Consider the following 17,461-nt stretch of genomic DNA (forward strand, 5'->3'; position numbering starts at 1 on the left):
TATCCACTATTAAAATTTTTAGCTTATTTCGCTTGCAGCCTCTGGAGGGTACCGTAATGTAGAGAATGTAATGATCGCTCCCAACGTTTAGTTCGGTATTCTCTCAGATGACATTGTCTATGTTCCTGGTGAAGGTCAAATCAGGCAAGGTGTTTGGACTCACGCTATTATCTATGCGGGTTGGTCTTTCAGGGTCAACCAGAAGAGTAAAACTGAGGTCTTTAGTAGTCTCTCAGAGTTTAATGCCCTTCTTTTGACATTTTTTGATGGACATTTTGACAAGACGAATGCTGCGCATCAAAATATCCAAGCAGCACGAGTTGTGCATGCCTTGCAGCTTTATATGCTTTGCCTATTAGTGTAGCTACTGCTACGCTTTTATCCCTAGAGGGGCTATAAACATTCAGAGTGTAGAGTGTTTGGTCGGATTGTCGTTTTGGCAGGATTTCAACGAATGTGTATGACATCGCCGTGAATTCTAGGATTAATTGTTTGGTGGCCAGATTTCTCTTCACCATGATCGCCGAGGCCGGAGAAATGTCTGGAGCGGTAAGTTCGTTATAAGCCGCAAAACCTGATAGTTTCGTCGCTATCCCAGTTTCCTGGAGGGCAACTATGTTAAGTTTGGTTTGGTAATTTCAAAGCGCGTATTCCAGAGACCAACGTTGAGGGCGGCGACCTCTGCAATTCCACTGCCAGATTACGAATGGTACATTGGCCATCACATTTGTTTGTGTGGTTCCGTGCACGGTGTAGCCGTGCTAGGTGTTCTTGTAAGCACTCCGGGAGCGCGTTGAGCCACAGAGTCGCGCAGAATTTTTGGTTCTGGCGTTGGTTCAGCCGGTGTTACCGCCTGAGGCTGAAGGTGAGGTTAAGGTCGGGATTGGGGTTGTGCCGCGGTTAATCCAATGTGTGACATAACTGCAGTCATGGCGGAGCTAAGAGCGGCAACGCTCTCTACCAGCTGTTTGTTTTGTGCGGCTTCCTCAGTAACCAGAACCAATTCAGGGGTGTGTGTACCGGCCTCTTCCACGGTCCCTACTGCTCTCGCGCAAACATTTGCGGTGATATCACCTGTTGCACCGCGCCGACAGCCAGCGTCGGAACGTAAACAAACTCGATCCCACTCCGCAATGCCGGCACGCCTAGGGACAAACGCATAGAACATGCGCTAAGAAACTCCTGCGTAGTGCTTAGGCAGAGTGATATATTTGAGGAGCAAAAGCACCCACATTTTCTCTCTCGCACCCGCTCTTACTCGCGCACGTTCATTTGAGGGCTCGCCCGACATTTGTGCGCAGGCGCGAGGAAAAGCGGTCGTGAGTGAGAAAAAAAATTATGGGGTTTTACGTGCCAAAACCACTTTCTGATTATGAGGCACGCCGTAGTAGAGGACTCCGGAAATTTCGACCACCTGGGGTTGTTTAACGCGCACCTAAATCTAAGTACACGGGTGTTTTCGCATTTCGCCCCCATCGAAATGCGGCCGCCGTGGCCGGGAGCGGCCGCGAGTGAGAAAATTTAAGGGCTTTTGCTCCTTAATGTATATCACTCTTCCCAGGCACTACGGAGGAAGTTTTTAGCGCGTGTTGTATGCGTTTGCCCCTAGGAGTGCCGGCATTGCGGAGCGGGGTCGAGTTTGTTTGCGCTCGGACGGTGGCTGCCGGCGCGGTGAAATACGTGCAGCAGCGGGAACTGACTCCCCTATTGGCGACCTCTGTGTCGGCGCTGTTTCCCGCCCCTTACGGCCAAATACCTTGGAATTAACATCACAGATGTTTCCGTGGGATCAGTAGGGACCGTAGTAGAGGCCGGCGCATATATTGAAAATCTAGAAGTGAGAGTGCCTTAGCAACCACGTTTGAACGCAAGTGGCTGAAAGGCCGCCAGTGACGCTTGATGCCCTGCAACCGCTATGAGAATACGTCGCGCTAACCTAACGCCTCTTATACTAACCTAACCTAACGCTAACCTAAGCAAACGCGGCCGAAACGAAAAGACACTAATCCTTACGGCGTAACCGCTGTGAGAATACGCCGCGCCACCCTAACGCATTTTGCGCTAACGTAACCTATCCTAATGTAACCTAAGCCTAAGATAACCTAACCTAACGTGGGCGAAACGCAGAGCCAATAATCCTCACGGCGTGAGATCAGGCAGCGGCGTTCAACCGCGGTTGCTAATGTGGTTTGCGTTTATTTCACTCAAAGGGGACCACTAAAGATGCTCCTGAAAAATCGCGGACAGCAGCATACGAGCAGCCTGCCAAGAGCGAAAATACTGCATCAGGAGAGCAGGCCGGACCTGTACTATGGCTCCTACTGCTCCCCTGGAAAAATCAGTGATGTTTTTGTTTTGTTTTTCTTGAAGGTACAGCGCCGTAAGGGGCAATACAGGTTTAATCCGGCATGACTGACTCGGCACCAGTGCCGCTGGTGCGAGAAAGTCTGTCCGACGTACCTTCAGACACAGCGCTGCCCACTGCCTCATTGCGCGGGCAGCCAGCGTCGGAGCGTAAACAAACTCGACCCTACTCCGCAATGCCTACATGCCTAGGGGACAAACGCATACATATCATACGCGATAAGAAACCTCCTCCGTAGTGCCTAGGCAGCAAAAGCCCCCAGATTTTCTCTCTCGCGCCCGCTCTTAGTCGCGCCTGCGCACAAACAGCTGGCGATCCCTCAGATGAACGTCTCGTGGCTTTTCTCCTTGCGACATCACGTGACAATGGCCTCTCAGCTGCTTTTTTCTCCTCTCCCTACACTGCGTGACACTTGATTCGCATTCTGCTGTGCTCTAAGCAGGGGCATTCAGTCTCCCATGGTTTCAACGACTGGGCCTTTCTGCGGACTCGGCGCCACAACTCCTGGTGCCCGGAGGGCACCGCAGCTCCGCCTTCAAGCATCTACTTAGGTTCCTGGAGCGGCACGGGACTGGTGCCTAAACTGTCAACGCGCCGCCTGCATGCACCTGCAGCTATAGGTTATGTGACCACGACGACCTCCTCTGTCTTCTTTGCTGTGTTCCCAAAGGGCTGCGGAAAACAGCGCCCTTTCCTCCCCGAAATCGCATACTCCTACTCCACGTGTATCATCCAATGAGAGGCATGCTCATGCACTTAGAAAAAATCCACTACGAACGACTACGAAATTCAGCGAGAGAGCCAAAGCAACCTATCGCTTTAAAGAAAAGTCTCTAGGTTCCCCTTGTTCTTTTCTTAAATTGCAGAAAGGCAGAGAGAGGGCACGCGTGAATATGGCAGTGCAAGTTGCGCCTACATAGACGAGCGCGGCAGTGAGGTTTACGGGCCCACGTGAATCCAGGATTCGTTCTAGAATATGAAGAGCACCATACGCGGCATTCATCTGATGCGTCGCACGTGTACCACGCAATGATCCCACACTGGTTGTTGCGCGTCATTCACTCACCGAAATTCATGCCGGTGAACGCCATGAAGACGGGAATAATAAAGGCCACGAAGATGGAGCCGCGTACGGGTGTGTCGAAAACGCTGACGAACACGACGAGCATGAACACAGTCTGCACGTACGCGAGCGCCGTCTGCACCAGCGCGTGGCCTATTATCACCTCGGTGGTGCTCAACCCTGCGTTGCGCACAGAGACAACGACACAGGGCGATGCATTCGCTGGTTTCATTAGGGAGTCTCACGAAACAAGTCAATGGCGATTAAACATATTTAGTGCAGCAAACACGAGCGATCACAGGAAACAACTGTGTATAAAATAAAAAAAAGTTAAAAAGACTAACATTGAAATGGCAAATAAGTTCTGCCGCAATCCGCAAGATTAAGGCAGCTTCACGAAGGAACAAATTGTCACATCCTAATTGTCAAGTTGGTATCAGTAAAATATTGTCAAGTTGGTTTCGCTTTCGATCACCGGGCCAGTACGGATCTTTCTTCAACTGTGATGTTTTTTTTTTCTTTCTGGAAAAGCGGTACGGGTTCCCTCTGTAGCTTTCTGCTGTTCCTGGATGGATGACAAGACTTCTTTTTCAAGACAAACTAAAGATTCTATAAATCTACGAAAAACAACAGGTACAGTGCAATACCATGCTTCACAGCAACCGCTGCTTATACTTTTTGAAGATGACGAGTACTTAAAGGAACCATTCTAACAGTGCGCCAATACTCATACCATAACGTCTTTCGAAATACCTGTCAAGTAGAAAGCCGGCAGGTCCCAAGTCCTGTGGAAATTGATGTTATGCGAAGCAGCGTGCGGGTACCCTACCAAGTGAACGAAACCACCATGAGAGCACCAAGACCTAGGCGGATGTTTAATGGCTTGCATGACACGCACCTCATGACATACCATTTATGTTCGTCACACACTCTTGTCATACTATGCCAATTTTTGTACATACCAAGACATAGGTGGCTGTTTCATGACCTACATGACGCGCATTTCAGGACATTCATGTCATGACACATCATTTATGTTCGCAATACACTCTTGTCACACTATGCCAATTTTGGTACAGTTAACGAAATGGCTGTAAGAGCACCAAGACATAGGAGGCTGTTTCATGACATACATGACACACATGTCATGATATTCATGTCTTGACCAATTATTTATGTTCATCATACACTCTTGTCATACAATGCAAACGTTGGTAGATACCAAGACGTAGACGGCTGTTTCATGACCTACGCGACACGCATGTCATGTGACATTCGTGTCATGACCCATCATTTATGTTTGTCATGCACTTTTGTCGTAGTATTCCAATTGTGGTACATGCCAAGTTAATGAAACGACCATGAGGGCACCAAGACGTAGGCGGCTGTTTCAGGACCTACATGGAAAGCATCTCATGACGTTCATGCCATGACCTATCGTTCATGTTCGTCATACACTCTTGTCATACTATGTCAATAGTCGTACACACCAAGTAAACGATACGACCATGAGAACACCAAGAAGCAGGCGGCTGTTTCATGATTTACGTGACACACATGTCATGATATTCATGTCACGACCGATCAATAATGTTCGTTGTGCACTGTTGTCGCACTGTGCCAATTTTGGTAAATATCAAGTTAACGGAATGACCATGAGAGCACCACGACGTAGGCTGCTACATAGACAGATAGATACTGTCTAAGTGGCGAATGCTAGCCAATAAATTCTTCGCATGTAAAAGCAGGGGTGAACGTGAAAGCGCCGATTGGTGCTTCGATTTCTGAGTAACCACCTCCGCTCGTGCGACTTGGTAGACAGCGCTAAAGAGTACATATCTTCTGCTTTTCTGCAGCTCGGTGAGGACTATGCCCACCTCTAACACAGAAGTTTTTTTTTCTTTGTTAGTAGTGGGTATAGATAAATACGGTTAAAAGTATACTTTATGACGTGCGCCCAGAATAGCAATACGAAAGGAATTGACACCCTACTCGGTTAGCACTTCGTATTTCACGACCTCTTCGTCGTCATGTCCACGTAACAATTGTTCCCTCTAAAGCTCTCCAATTTTGCTCACATTGCACGCACTAAGTTCCAAATCCCGTATGAGTCCAACCCTTCGATACATCCTAGCCATGCTAGCGATGTCATATCTGTAATGCACGGGGATGCCGATGGCGACACGCCCCGACACTCTGCGCATCCCAGTTGCCGCGAGCCTGCTCGACAACCGGAGTTCGGTACAAGTGCGAGAAATTACGATGACAAACCCAAGTACCTTCAAAAAGTATGGATTGCTTTTGCTACTCATATTTCGAGCACGCCAGGTGGCTGTACGGGAGATCACTGGCTCTTTCGCTCTTTCGGCTTTCGGCTTTCGGCTCTTTCGCTTGGTGGTGTATGTGCTATGCTCAAGTTTCTCGTTTGTGGCGTAGCAGGAAGGTATTTCTTCGAATCCGGCAGGGCCGTTGCTGCCGATTACCGTAGTTTGATCGGCCTCAAGGATATCAACGAAGAAACAGCGATAATAGTTGCGCCGTGCATGCAAATGTCCAGCCTGCTCGTCTAGCGAGCCGCATTAGTCTTTTTTAATGACAAGGAGCATTTCAAGCGATTCGGAGCTTAAAAAGGGGAACTGTGTGTGTGTAACGGGCCTACAAAAGGTGCGAGCACTTGTTCGCGGCGTTGCTCCACTGCTACAGTTACGATACTTTACTGTTTTCGACCTTTAAGGGAACCCTGAAACGATTTTGACGATTTTGTACAAACGTACTCAGTCGTTAGGGTAGGTCTCTCGATCGTTAATTGACGCACCTAAGTGCTCCGCGCAAAGCGTGTAATTTATTATAAAGCTTTAAAAAAGTACACCCCTACCGATCGCGGCACGCAACTCGGCTTAATATTCAGCCGCCCTTGACCAAGTGACGCGAAGTTACGATATGACGCCGGTAAGGTGAGCTGTCCGAGTGGCTACCCAGGACGCGTCATCGATAATATTCCCAACTTAACGGCGAACAAATGTTCTTCGTAATAATTGGAATGTTAGTCAATTTGTTTCTATGAGGAAGAGAGTAACGTAAGGAGAATGCACACGGACAATTGACCACTACGCTCGAGACTTCCGGCACACAGCAAGGGTCGTGTGCTTGTGTTACAACGTGCTCGGTGTTGACGAGCGCTCCGCGGTCAGCGTTGGTCTCGATTTTTCTTTTCGCGAGCACCATGGTTCGTCCTCGTTACGTTGCAGGCTGGCTGCAAACGCAGCGACTGGCAACATGTCAAGCTGCGACATCGTGTCCCTCTAGACGAGCGGACTGGCTGCAGCATATTCCACTGTCGGTATCTGATTGGCGCCATAATTTGCGCGTTCGCGGGCGTCACTTTACGCTGGAGGATTAATTACTGCCACAACAGTGTTTCGCATGTCCGGTATTCACGTAAACGCAAGCTCCAGTGTACTGCGCTCGATCGTTTCACGGGATGAACGGATGTGCAAACGTGAACGGTCTGCACGGTGCAGCCTTCTGGTGGCACAGAGCTACAGAACTAATATGGCAATGGCGAAGTGTATTCTACTTTGCTACTGATGAAAATTTTTTAGCAGGAGCGTAATCGTGAACACATTGTTTCTCTAAATGTTTAAAATCTTTTACACTTGGTTAGAGCGATATTCGCTTTTTGTTTGTCTGGTTATGGTTAAGCGTAGATATACGTGAGCGACCGATCAGGCCACTCGCGCTCTCCATGAAGGTCTCCGATGCGCGTCATCTGCTTCTTTAGGGAAACGATTAAATCATACATCGCCGCCTTTTCACCGCGATGACACGCGTAATAGTACAGAGCAAAACTCTTTCGACATCTGTCTTTTTTTTTCTTTTTCGGGCTTTTGTGCGGCGGTATCACGGCGATTTGAGAACTACGAGGAAACGTTGCAGAGCACGCTGTAATGTGAGAGCCTGAGGCTGAGCCTAGATCGGCTGGTTCTCGGCGCGGCTGCTACGGGGCGTGCAATTAGCTAGAATCATGAATAGAAGTTTGCTAGATTGAGATGGTTTCCGACTTGTCACCTCGAGTAGTCAGCGACGGCGTCTGCCGCGGAAATACGCGGAATATCCACGCGCAGGAGAACGTGAGGCGGCGGATATTTCAGCGCGCTGACAGTGTCTTCCCGCGACCAGGCCGCGATCCCGCTTTCTCCCAGACCTGACGACGCTATTGACGCGGGTTCGCTTACATCACGCGAGGCTTCTTCGCACGAGGAAAACGGCCACCTTTGTATGCGGGGGTTGCCACATTATCTCGCTCTGAAACAAGCACGTCCAACTTCTCGCTCTGGAAGCCGAATTCAAGTAAACGTAACAAAGCGGCGCTCGAAAGTTTGATTTGTGCCATCGCTTGCATACTTTGAGCTGTTGTATAGTTGGTGGGCCGATTACACATAACTTCGAAATTTACGGATTAATATTACGGATTGAAATAGAGTTTCGGAATACAGGTCCGTGCGTCTAGTGTTATTCTCGTTTTATTCGTGTTCTTACCGGACAGCGTTCAGTTAAATTCTAAAGGGCGCTTCGTTACGGATCACAGTGTGCGCCTGTTTCAAGCAAAGTATGTTCCTCTTGTCTCGGCTTCTTTTGTTGCGTAGCGTCAAGTCCGTCAAGAACAGCGCAATGGGCAGGGACGCGAAGTCACAGACCACGGCTTGGCATGCCGATCGCGGCCCGAAAGCGCGCATCACGTGACTCACCTGCGACGGCGCACCGGCCTTGAATCCCTCCCTGGTCCTCGCTGACCAACAGCAGTGCCGTGAGCGTGATGGACAGTGCGAACAGGGTGCTGCGCGTAGGACACGCGCGAGAAATGTCGGCTGCCGAGAACGTGGTACTTTGGGCAGGCTTCGCGAAGCATAATAGAGTCGGACGCTGCAGGCGTGCACATCACTATTGGTATCTTCCAGCTGGCTACACTTTTCGCACTAATTCAGGGAATGCAGCGCGTTTCTCCTCGATTTTGTATAGGTCAGCGCGCTTTTCGTGCTTCGCGATCTTCGACTTTACTTCGTACAAGGCCAGTTTTGCACAAGTGCATGGTTCTCCTGCACGCGCTACTTTGGATGTGCAGGCATCGTGTAAGCTCTAAGCAGCAGACAAGGCACAGCGAGTTTAATAATGGTGCGCGAACGTAAATGTCTCCCGCTTTGGTCGCTCCTGCAGCTGGCTTAAGAATGTGAGGTGCAAGTTCGATGTCTGAATGGTTGTAAGGGTAGTTTAATAAAGTCATGTGACGTGTTAAATGGCTTTCGGTTGTTAAATTGCTACAAACGCGTTCTTTGACTAAAACAGCATCCAGGCCGAGCATTTCGTTGTTACGACGCAGTACTATCACAAAGAACGATTAGCGCGATAGGGAAAACAAAATACCACTCCTTTGCTACGTGCGAATTTGTCGTAATGGTTCACCACAGCCCCGCACTAAATTGATGGGAACTGGTTCCAAACTGCAGAAGTGTGTCCGCACAGAAGTCAAACTTTGAGCAAAGCGTAGTTGTAAGCAAAACATACCTCGACCCGCGAGGAGCCACACCAAAACTCGTAAGAGCGCCCGTAGAACGATTTGGCGCCAACGGCAGACGCTACGACACAATGCGCTGAACTCGTGCAATGCACCGAGCAGATAACACGGCTTCCGCTTTTCTCATCCTTTTCGCAGAAAACGTGCAACGATAGAGCAGGTACTGCACTTGAATTCTCTGAACTGGCACTGCACTGATGCAGCCCCAGCACTGTACCGCGATGCCATTAGTGCAGAACGTGTAGCCAAATCGCAGGGACCTTGTCCAGGGTGTTCATGAGCAAAAAACTACTATAATCAGGCGTCGCAAGCATTGGAACAGTATACGTGACAGCGAAAAATATCTCATGAAAGGTAAGTCACCTTGCGCGTGATTCGCGACAGACTAGATATTCTGCCATCACAAGCACTGCAGAGCGCTAGGCCCGACGTAGAAAATAAATTTTTGTGTGTGTGTGTGCACAGATCGTATTCGCGTGATAAAAAAGAATAACACCCGAATGTCACTGAGCAGCCTCTACATATCGCAATATGGTGTAATTGTAAATGACATACTGGCGTTGTTAAGTGCTTGTGAACGCATTCATCACAGGAAACGTAGGTTCCGCCGGGCTATTCAGTATTGCACGCAGCGGTGGCTTCTGAAATCGGAGCACCGCGTAGTACAATATTTTTCAATCGTTAACTGATTCTCATTTGAAAAATCAAAACAAGTCGGCCCTCATCCTGTGGCGCACCGTTCCGCTAAAGAAGACAAGTTAATAAATAGATTTTTAAAGGTAATCATTATTTAGTTTCCGACTTCCGATTCACCTGATGCCTTATACGTGAAAAGTAAAATGGCTCTCATTAGGCAGCTACTGAAATGACGCGAATGAACTTCATTGCGCTTGGGAAAGAGAGGAAGAGAGAGGGACTTTAATATGTTGAAAGCAAAACTGGGGACAGGTGACCTCAATTACTCCGAAACTATTCACAAAAGTCCCATACATAAAGAAAACGAACATCGGGACAAATTTTAATGTACCTGCACCGCAAGAATAGATATATTGCAATGAGAAAGCCAAGAGCGCATAAAGTAAAATACAAAGATAGAGACGAAGCTGGACAGCACAATGCTTTAGTTCTAACAATGTTATTTGGAAACTGCGTTGCATTTGTAAACAGTATGATATTATTTATCAGGCGATCACACATGCGCGCGGGTTTTTATAATGAAAAACAACGATGCATGAAACCTGTCATCTTCATATATTATGAATGTATAAGTTTCTTCTCTTTTTCTCAGTAGCACAGATCATCTATGCCACCAGATGATTGTGTCGTGTTTAAAGAAATGACCCACACTAGTGACCAAGGTGACCTGAATGATAGCCTCAGGAAAATGGTTCTATTGGTGCACTCAGTGGGGCATGACTTTGCATGCTGAAAACAGCGTTTTTTCTTTCCATTTGCCGCAAGAAAACATATCTCTATACATTATATGCTAGGCTTTTCTGCATTTAAACAAGTTACTAACTATAAATATGTAGGTGCCACCCTTTGCAGCAACCTGTCCTGATACCTTCATATGCAAAATACATATCTTTCTCTGCCTTCCGTAAATTGAGATTTCTCAAATACAAGCTTAAACATGCACCATTCTCTGTTAAACTGCTCGGTTATTACTGATTAATTCTACCGAAGCTCGAATACGACCCTGTTATCTGGGATCCCTACACTCAACGTAACGTAAATAAACTTGAACGAATCCAAAGACACGCTATACGGTTTCTTTACAACAAATTTTCAGCCTTCGACTCTGCAACTGTACTAATGAGGTCTAATAGTATTCCAACACTTGAATCGCGTCACAAAAATTTACGGCTCGATTTTGCTTCTCAGTTACTTAATAACAAACTGGCACTTGCTCTGCCTACACGACAAAAAAATATTCTGTAAAAATATCAGCTGTGTCACACGTGCCAGTTAGTCCAGCTCTGCGTCTTCCTGACAGAAACTTGCCGCATACGGAGAAATCGGTAGCATTCGCGTTAGCAAAGTGTCACCTCTCAACCACCTGTGATGGTTGCAATGAAGTGAACTGTGCTGCGCTAGGTCACGAAGCATTAAATTTTTATCTTCTGCAAAGAGGAACTAAACCGACACAAAAACGAAGTACGTTGAACGCTAGCAAAGACCGACACTGGTACTGTTTTCGATTCGATGCCCTGCTAGTACTACCACTATACCAAAAGGATTGTTATTTTTACACGTGGATTTAGCGCTGCTGTGCACATTTTGCAAATATCTATTTTCCATGCCTCTTTATTTTTATTAAAACACAGGACATCTAAAAAAGAATAAAGAAACTTGAGTGGGCTTAATAAATAATATTGAACCACCATATATATAGCGCTTAAGAACGCAGGACTGAAACGAAAGGCATCGAGGACACTGAAAAAGTGACGGGAGCAGTTGCAAGCGATTTTTTGTCCTTGTCGTTTCGTCTTTCTTGTTTATGTTATGCGTGCGCGCGCGCGCGCGCGCGTGTGTGTGCGTGTGCGTGTGCGTGTGTGTGTGTCATGAAAGTAGAGCTCTCATTCTGAGCTCTCACTTGAACTACCTTTCTCCCGCTGGGCGCCGTGCCTGCCTAGAATGTAGTGTAGGCGAACAAATTACACCCACGAGAAAGCTCACCATTATATCCTAATAATAATCGGTGCTGTATTTTTTTTCTAATGCGATACACTCAGGCACGCTGGACGGCCAACATGTCAGGTGCAGGCTTACCAGGCGATAATTCCGGGGCTCATGAATTCCCGGAAAGTGAAGTCGAAGGCTTGGTAGAACGGATCGGAAATCTGCGCGCCGGTAAGGCATAACGTCGTCACAGGAGAGGCACAGGAAGGATAAAAACGAAGCAGTTGAGACGCAAAACTTCGCCGCGTCGACGTCACGCGGCAACTGCCGCAATGGGAGAGCCTGCGCATGCGCTGTCACGTTTTAGGATACACCATAGCGTTTATTCGCCTATGACATGCTCAGGTACTCTCTGGTGCAAATGAGCGAAGCAGCCCTAACATATCAGGTAAATGTGGAACACAGGTACTGCCGCTCCTGTCAGTTCTCTGTGCCGGTGCTATTAATAATGCACGTTCTTCGAAACATGTTTTACTGTTATAAGTGCTTAAGTGCAATAGGTAGCCGGATTTTTCTGCAAGTAAAATACTTAGGGAAGCTTTACGTCACGCTGTTCCGCCAACTTTCAATCTCTGTGATGAACGAACGCGAAGAAATACTGGAAGAAGAACCGGTAGCCATTTAGAATAGAGTCGGAGTTCCTAAGGTATGAGTTACAAATTTTTAACAGTTTTACAAAATCGTAAATGACATGAATCGCATAGACTAACTGATGATTTATACAACGCTCGGCCATAAAACGTAAGAAAACCGATGCGGAGCAACTGGGAGTATTTCGAAAACGAAAATTGAAGAAGCAGAGCCTGCAGAAGCAGGCACTGATATCAGAACAGCAGCGAAGACATGTTCTGTTACAGCTTATCACAGTAAATGAGTCAAGGTAGCAATGGAGCGGAGTTGCCATTATTTTCTCATCAATGATACTGAGTAAACGTAAGAGCCGGCCAGTGACATTGTTAGCTAGCACCATTCGCGATTATGGCGGCATCAGTGACGTCGGTATGGCAACAATTCATAATAATGAACATATACGAAATGTGCATATACTGCGTGCTCGAAGGTGTTCGAGGACAAGGCTTTCAATCTGCATAGACACTAACGTTCCCATTTAGACGGCTTGCGCATTTAGCTTTGCCCTTGCCGACCACTCCGCCACCAATCTAGCACATTTATTCCAAGATATCAGCTTCCATTCTGACACTGGAGATAAAGCCGAACGTTTTCCTAGTGGGTTGTCTTAGACAGCGATTCGGACATCACCACTATCTGAAATGTCGCTAAATCCTTTCCTTGTTTTGACTGTGTGTGAAAGAGAGAGCACTCTAGAGCCAATTAAGTGTGACAAATAGAAATAACTGCTGCCAGTTGTGAGTCTCCAATCACGCGGTTAAGTTTCTCCAGCAGATGGAGTGAGCGAGAAACCTGAAAAGCCAATTGTGGCCACCGCCGAGCAGCTGCTTCAAGTCGCAGAGCCGGCAGCCAAGCCTGCTAGGCCCGATTTCACTAGGTGCCACCCCCAATTAACAGATTTACTTGCTTCCATAAGGACCCCGTGGCCAAAATAGTGGCTTCCTGTGAACTATTCGGCCAAGCCTCTCTTCAATGCGGAATACCTAGTTCGCAACATAAATCTCCTACGCTGCTATGTATGGGCAGCGTCACTGAGAGGGATACTAACTAGCAGCCACACAGCGCTGAAAACTCGCTTAAGAATGCTATTGGGAAAGTGCTGCCCAGAATCGACAGGCACCATTTGATCTTCGCGTGCAGCCGTTATCGAAACCATGCACAATCGGTAACTGAGGCTACAGATGCTTATGTTCAACAGCCTTAACAAACAGCAGTAAATGCAACAAATGTAAAAAATACAACAGATATATCAATTCTCACCTGAGAGAGCGTTGCTATTTGTGAAGTCGTCGTCCTGCGCTCAAATAACTTAAATTTAAATTAATTAAATTATGGGTTTTTACGTGCCAAAAGCATTTTCTGATTGTGAGGCAAGCCGTAGTGGGGGGCTCGGGAAATTTGCACCACCTGGGGTTCTTTAAAGTGTACCTAAATCTAAGTACACGAGTGTTTTCACATTTAGCCCTCAAACAACTCCTGCACCCGGTAAGCACAACCTCCGCAATTCGTATTTCAAGAGGTTTAACAAAGACGATTATCTTCGCGTTGGCCACGTACGGTGGTTATAACTAAGGGCCGCACTCCCTCCCGCCTCCCCCCCCCCTTATTGTCCTCGTTCTTACCGTCCTCCGATGGGGTATTTGTGAGCGCAGTCAGGGCACAACACGAGAAATAGCGCGAGTTTTCATCACTAGAGCGTCCAGTCGTCTAAGTGAAGCCTTCTATTTGAACTTTAAAAAAAAGGTACAAAGCAGGTGTAGATCTTCCATCCTAGTAATACTTCTCTCTGCTTAGGTTCGCCAGTTAAGTTAGAGGTTTCATTTTTTTTTCCATATTCATTACAGTTTTGTATTTTATTGCATTTCTCACCTTATCGTACCAATTTATGCAATCCCTCCTTTCATGAATTAAGCAAGTTGTTAAGACAGCTACGCGCGCCCTATTGCTTCTTCACTTGTCCTCTTTTCAGTTCAAATGACGCTATCTTAATTCAACGCGGAGTCTCTACACATGATAAGGTAACATATCTGGGCGAGGACTCCCGTGATCTCCTATATATAACAGAAGGTCTAGTTCAACGGGGATATCTGCGCCATCTATTAAGTTATCGTCGCATGCTCCTCCTGCGGAAGCAGTCCTTCAGTTTTCTAAGATGCAACAAAGGCTTCGTTGAATTGTGACCTCTGGGAAAGCACAGTGTCTTATACTTCAAATACGAGAGATAACTGTGGCACTACATTGCTAGCGTGCGCTGCCAGTTATGATTGTCTACATATCATGAAAATGATGCGCAGGTCACGGATTTACCTAATATTTGTCTTTCTGGCAACAAGTGGCCTGATGGATTGCTATATCAACGCTATTGAAGCTCATTTTTGCATATGGCAGCAATAAATGTCAGTAAGCCCAATTTTCGCCATTTAATTGCTTTCGGAACATCTTAGGTAAATAATTGTTTAGCAGGCACACAGCGCTGAAAACTGGCTTAAGACTGCTAATGAGAAAGTGCTGTCCAGGGGACGTATTCTGAAACGTTCGCCGCGGCGAACTTTTCGCACTGGCCACGCCTCCGCCGTAGCGGCGCGCGCTGAATGGCTGCTTTGACAAAACCGGAAATGCACTTGCGCCACCTGAATTTCCGGTTTTGTCAAAGCAGCCATTGAGAGCGCGCCGCTACGGCGGAGGCGTGGCCAGTGCGAAAAGTTCGCCGCGGCGAACGTTTCAGAATACGTCCCCAGATTCGACAGGGACCATTTTATCTTCGCGTGCAGCCGTTTTCGAAATCGAGCATAATCAGTTACGCGTTACGCACAGTAAGTGCTGCTTAGAAAACGGGATCTGCATTGGGAGACCGACGCACAGAATATATGGCAAGATTCACGTACAGGCTCAAAATGACGCTAATAAATATGTTTTATTTGAGTCTATTGAACACTTCACTCCTCTATTAACTCCTCCATATGAATGTCTCGAAGCCAGCGTGCGATAACGTTCAAACAGAAAGAACGGCGAAGGGAGCTGCAACGTACCACGCCAATAAGTCGCGAGAAATTTCAAGCGCTAACCACGATACATCAGTGCAACGTGATTCTCACAGGTATGAGGCGATTCAGAGCCGTATTTCCCTTTAGAGAGCGAAAACTCCGTGGCAAGATGCACTATGCCTATTGTGGCTGAAAAAAAATCAGCTGCGGGAACGGGCCACGATGGCAAACTCTACATACTGCACTGAACTTGCAGCCCACATTACGCACTCAATCAGAAGTGACGCGGAGCAAAAGAATGCACAAGGCTGGCAAAAATATGTACATATGAATGCGGCCGGCATTATTTAGGATGGCATGCGCGGTGATAAAAGCGCCCTCGTTTCTCTGTCTTTTGCATACCACGACCAGGGTACGTAACCGCAATGGCAAGTGGATGCTTGCCTTGAGCATCTCGATGGAGAGGCTCCGGTTGATCAACGTCCTGGTGGCGAATTGTAACACCTGGTCGTTGGCGCGATGCAGCTCCTTGATGATGGCGTTGCGGATCGTGTAGTCTGCGCCGTTGGACAGCGGATCACTCACCATTGAGAAAACTCGCAGAGCGCACAACTCTCACGCCCGATGTGCCCATGCGATTTACGGGAGCGCTACGGGTCTTCATGTAGAATCTCATATGTGACCACGTGATCCGGGGGTTATTCGTGTATTTACCTACATCCTCACATCGCATTTTTAAGGGGGAACGAGGTGAAATAGTTCATAACGTAACACAAACAAAAATGCACTCGTGTACAAGATGCAAAGATGTCAAAAGCTACGGAAATTGTGAAATGCCTAAGAAGCTTCTCACAAATGTGTTTTAGACAGCAAATGCACACAGGGGAAAAACAATTCTGATGGTTATGCGGCATATGAGTGTTTCCGGTGACGAATTAAAGAAGTAGGCGCTCTCAGCATTCGCTTCGACTTGTGCAGTACGCCCTCGCGCCACGGCGGGACAAATTTCTCGCGTTCTACAGGCGGGGCAGCGGATGTGCCGTCTCCTTGCTTTTCAGCGTAAACCGGGGCTCAGGTAGAAAGGAAGAGCGCATACGAAGCGGCTGGACGAAATGTCTTCGTTTTCTATATGAATGCGCAAGCAGAAAACCCTTTACACATGACGCATGCATTTTCACTAAATATGATGGACGCCCACTCTGTGTGGTTCTCGCAGTGGAATCCACCTAACCGCTTCTTTTATTACTTCTTTCTTTCTCTCCACCACGTCGAATTAAAAACTGCTAAAACTAGGAGTACATAATACCTGGTAAAAATTGGCGGAGGCTCACATGACGAGCCAAGTCGAAAAACTAAAGCTTACCACTGCCAGTAGAACTCTCCTTAGAAGACTTCTATACCCTCTAGAGGAAGGAAACAACAGCCCACAACACGTGCCTCCGAAGGACACAGGTAGAACCCGTACCAAGAAAGGTGCACCCAGATTACGACAAAGAGACAACGAGAGCCACCACGCCACAAAAAAAAATGCTAGGCGAGCACAGCAATGGTACACGGACGCCGAAAGATACAAGGCAGGCAGATATGTTGCCGGCGTAACCAACAAGCAGAACTAAGAGATAGCTGCTGCATCAGTGGCTACTAGGGACATTAAGGTAGCCGAACAGGTCGCCATAGCAATGGCCGTATGGACATGCCGATGCGACGTGCCGGTCATGGTCGTCATAAATTCGCAGGCAGCCTGTCGCCATTTCCGGGCAGGAAGTATTAGCAAGACCGCAGTCAACATCAAGAACCAAGAAATCCCTCAAACCTGCGTTGTCTGAACCTCGCTACACGAATCCTTGGTAAGAAGCGAAGCGGCTCGTGTCATCGCCTGAGAACTGGTACGCCGGGCAACCCCACCACGACATCGTCTACCGTCAGACCAAGACGAAAGGATACAAATACTACAACATGCTGGAACATCCTACGAAGAACAAGCGGAAATTCCCGCTACCACACTGCAGGCTTAGCAGAGAAGAAGCCGTCATACTGCGCCGACACGCGGTGTACCCCCCAACATTTACAAGAGACTGCCAGTTCTGCAATACACCAAACACCGTTTACCATACGGTCTGGGAATGCAAAAAGAACCCGCGGGCAACGCCCATCCAAACACCTAC

At 47.5% G+C, this 17,461-nt stretch overlaps 1 protein-coding gene across 5 annotated transcripts in view; it reads right to left on the reverse strand.

Moving 5' to 3' along the window:
• The window catches only part of LOC135912549 (ABC transporter G family member 20-like), a 157,394-nt gene that overhangs the window by 23,814 nt on the left and 116,119 nt on the right, over positions 1–17,461 (reverse strand). For 2 of the 5 annotated variants that reach the window (XM_065445026.1, XM_065445016.1), the window contains 4 exons: positions 15,741–15,853; positions 11,773–11,843; positions 8,177–8,265; positions 3,432–3,608 (listed from right to left, as the gene is read on the reverse strand). In XM_065445026.1, the coding sequence (XP_065301098.1) occupies positions 3,432–3,608; positions 8,177–8,265; positions 11,773–11,843; positions 15,741–15,853 (450 nt within the window). The remainder of the gene's footprint in view (positions 1–3,431; positions 3,609–8,176; positions 8,266–11,772; positions 11,844–15,740; positions 15,854–17,461) is intronic. The other 3 variants (XM_065445044.1, XM_065445035.1, XM_065445053.1) reach the window with 2 other exon arrangements.

This window comes from Dermacentor albipictus, chromosome 1 (genome assembly GCF_038994185.2).
Source record: "Dermacentor albipictus isolate Rhodes 1998 colony chromosome 1, USDA_Dalb.pri_finalv2, whole genome shotgun sequence".
Taxonomy (NCBI): domain Eukaryota; kingdom Metazoa; phylum Arthropoda; class Arachnida; order Ixodida; family Ixodidae; genus Dermacentor; species Dermacentor albipictus.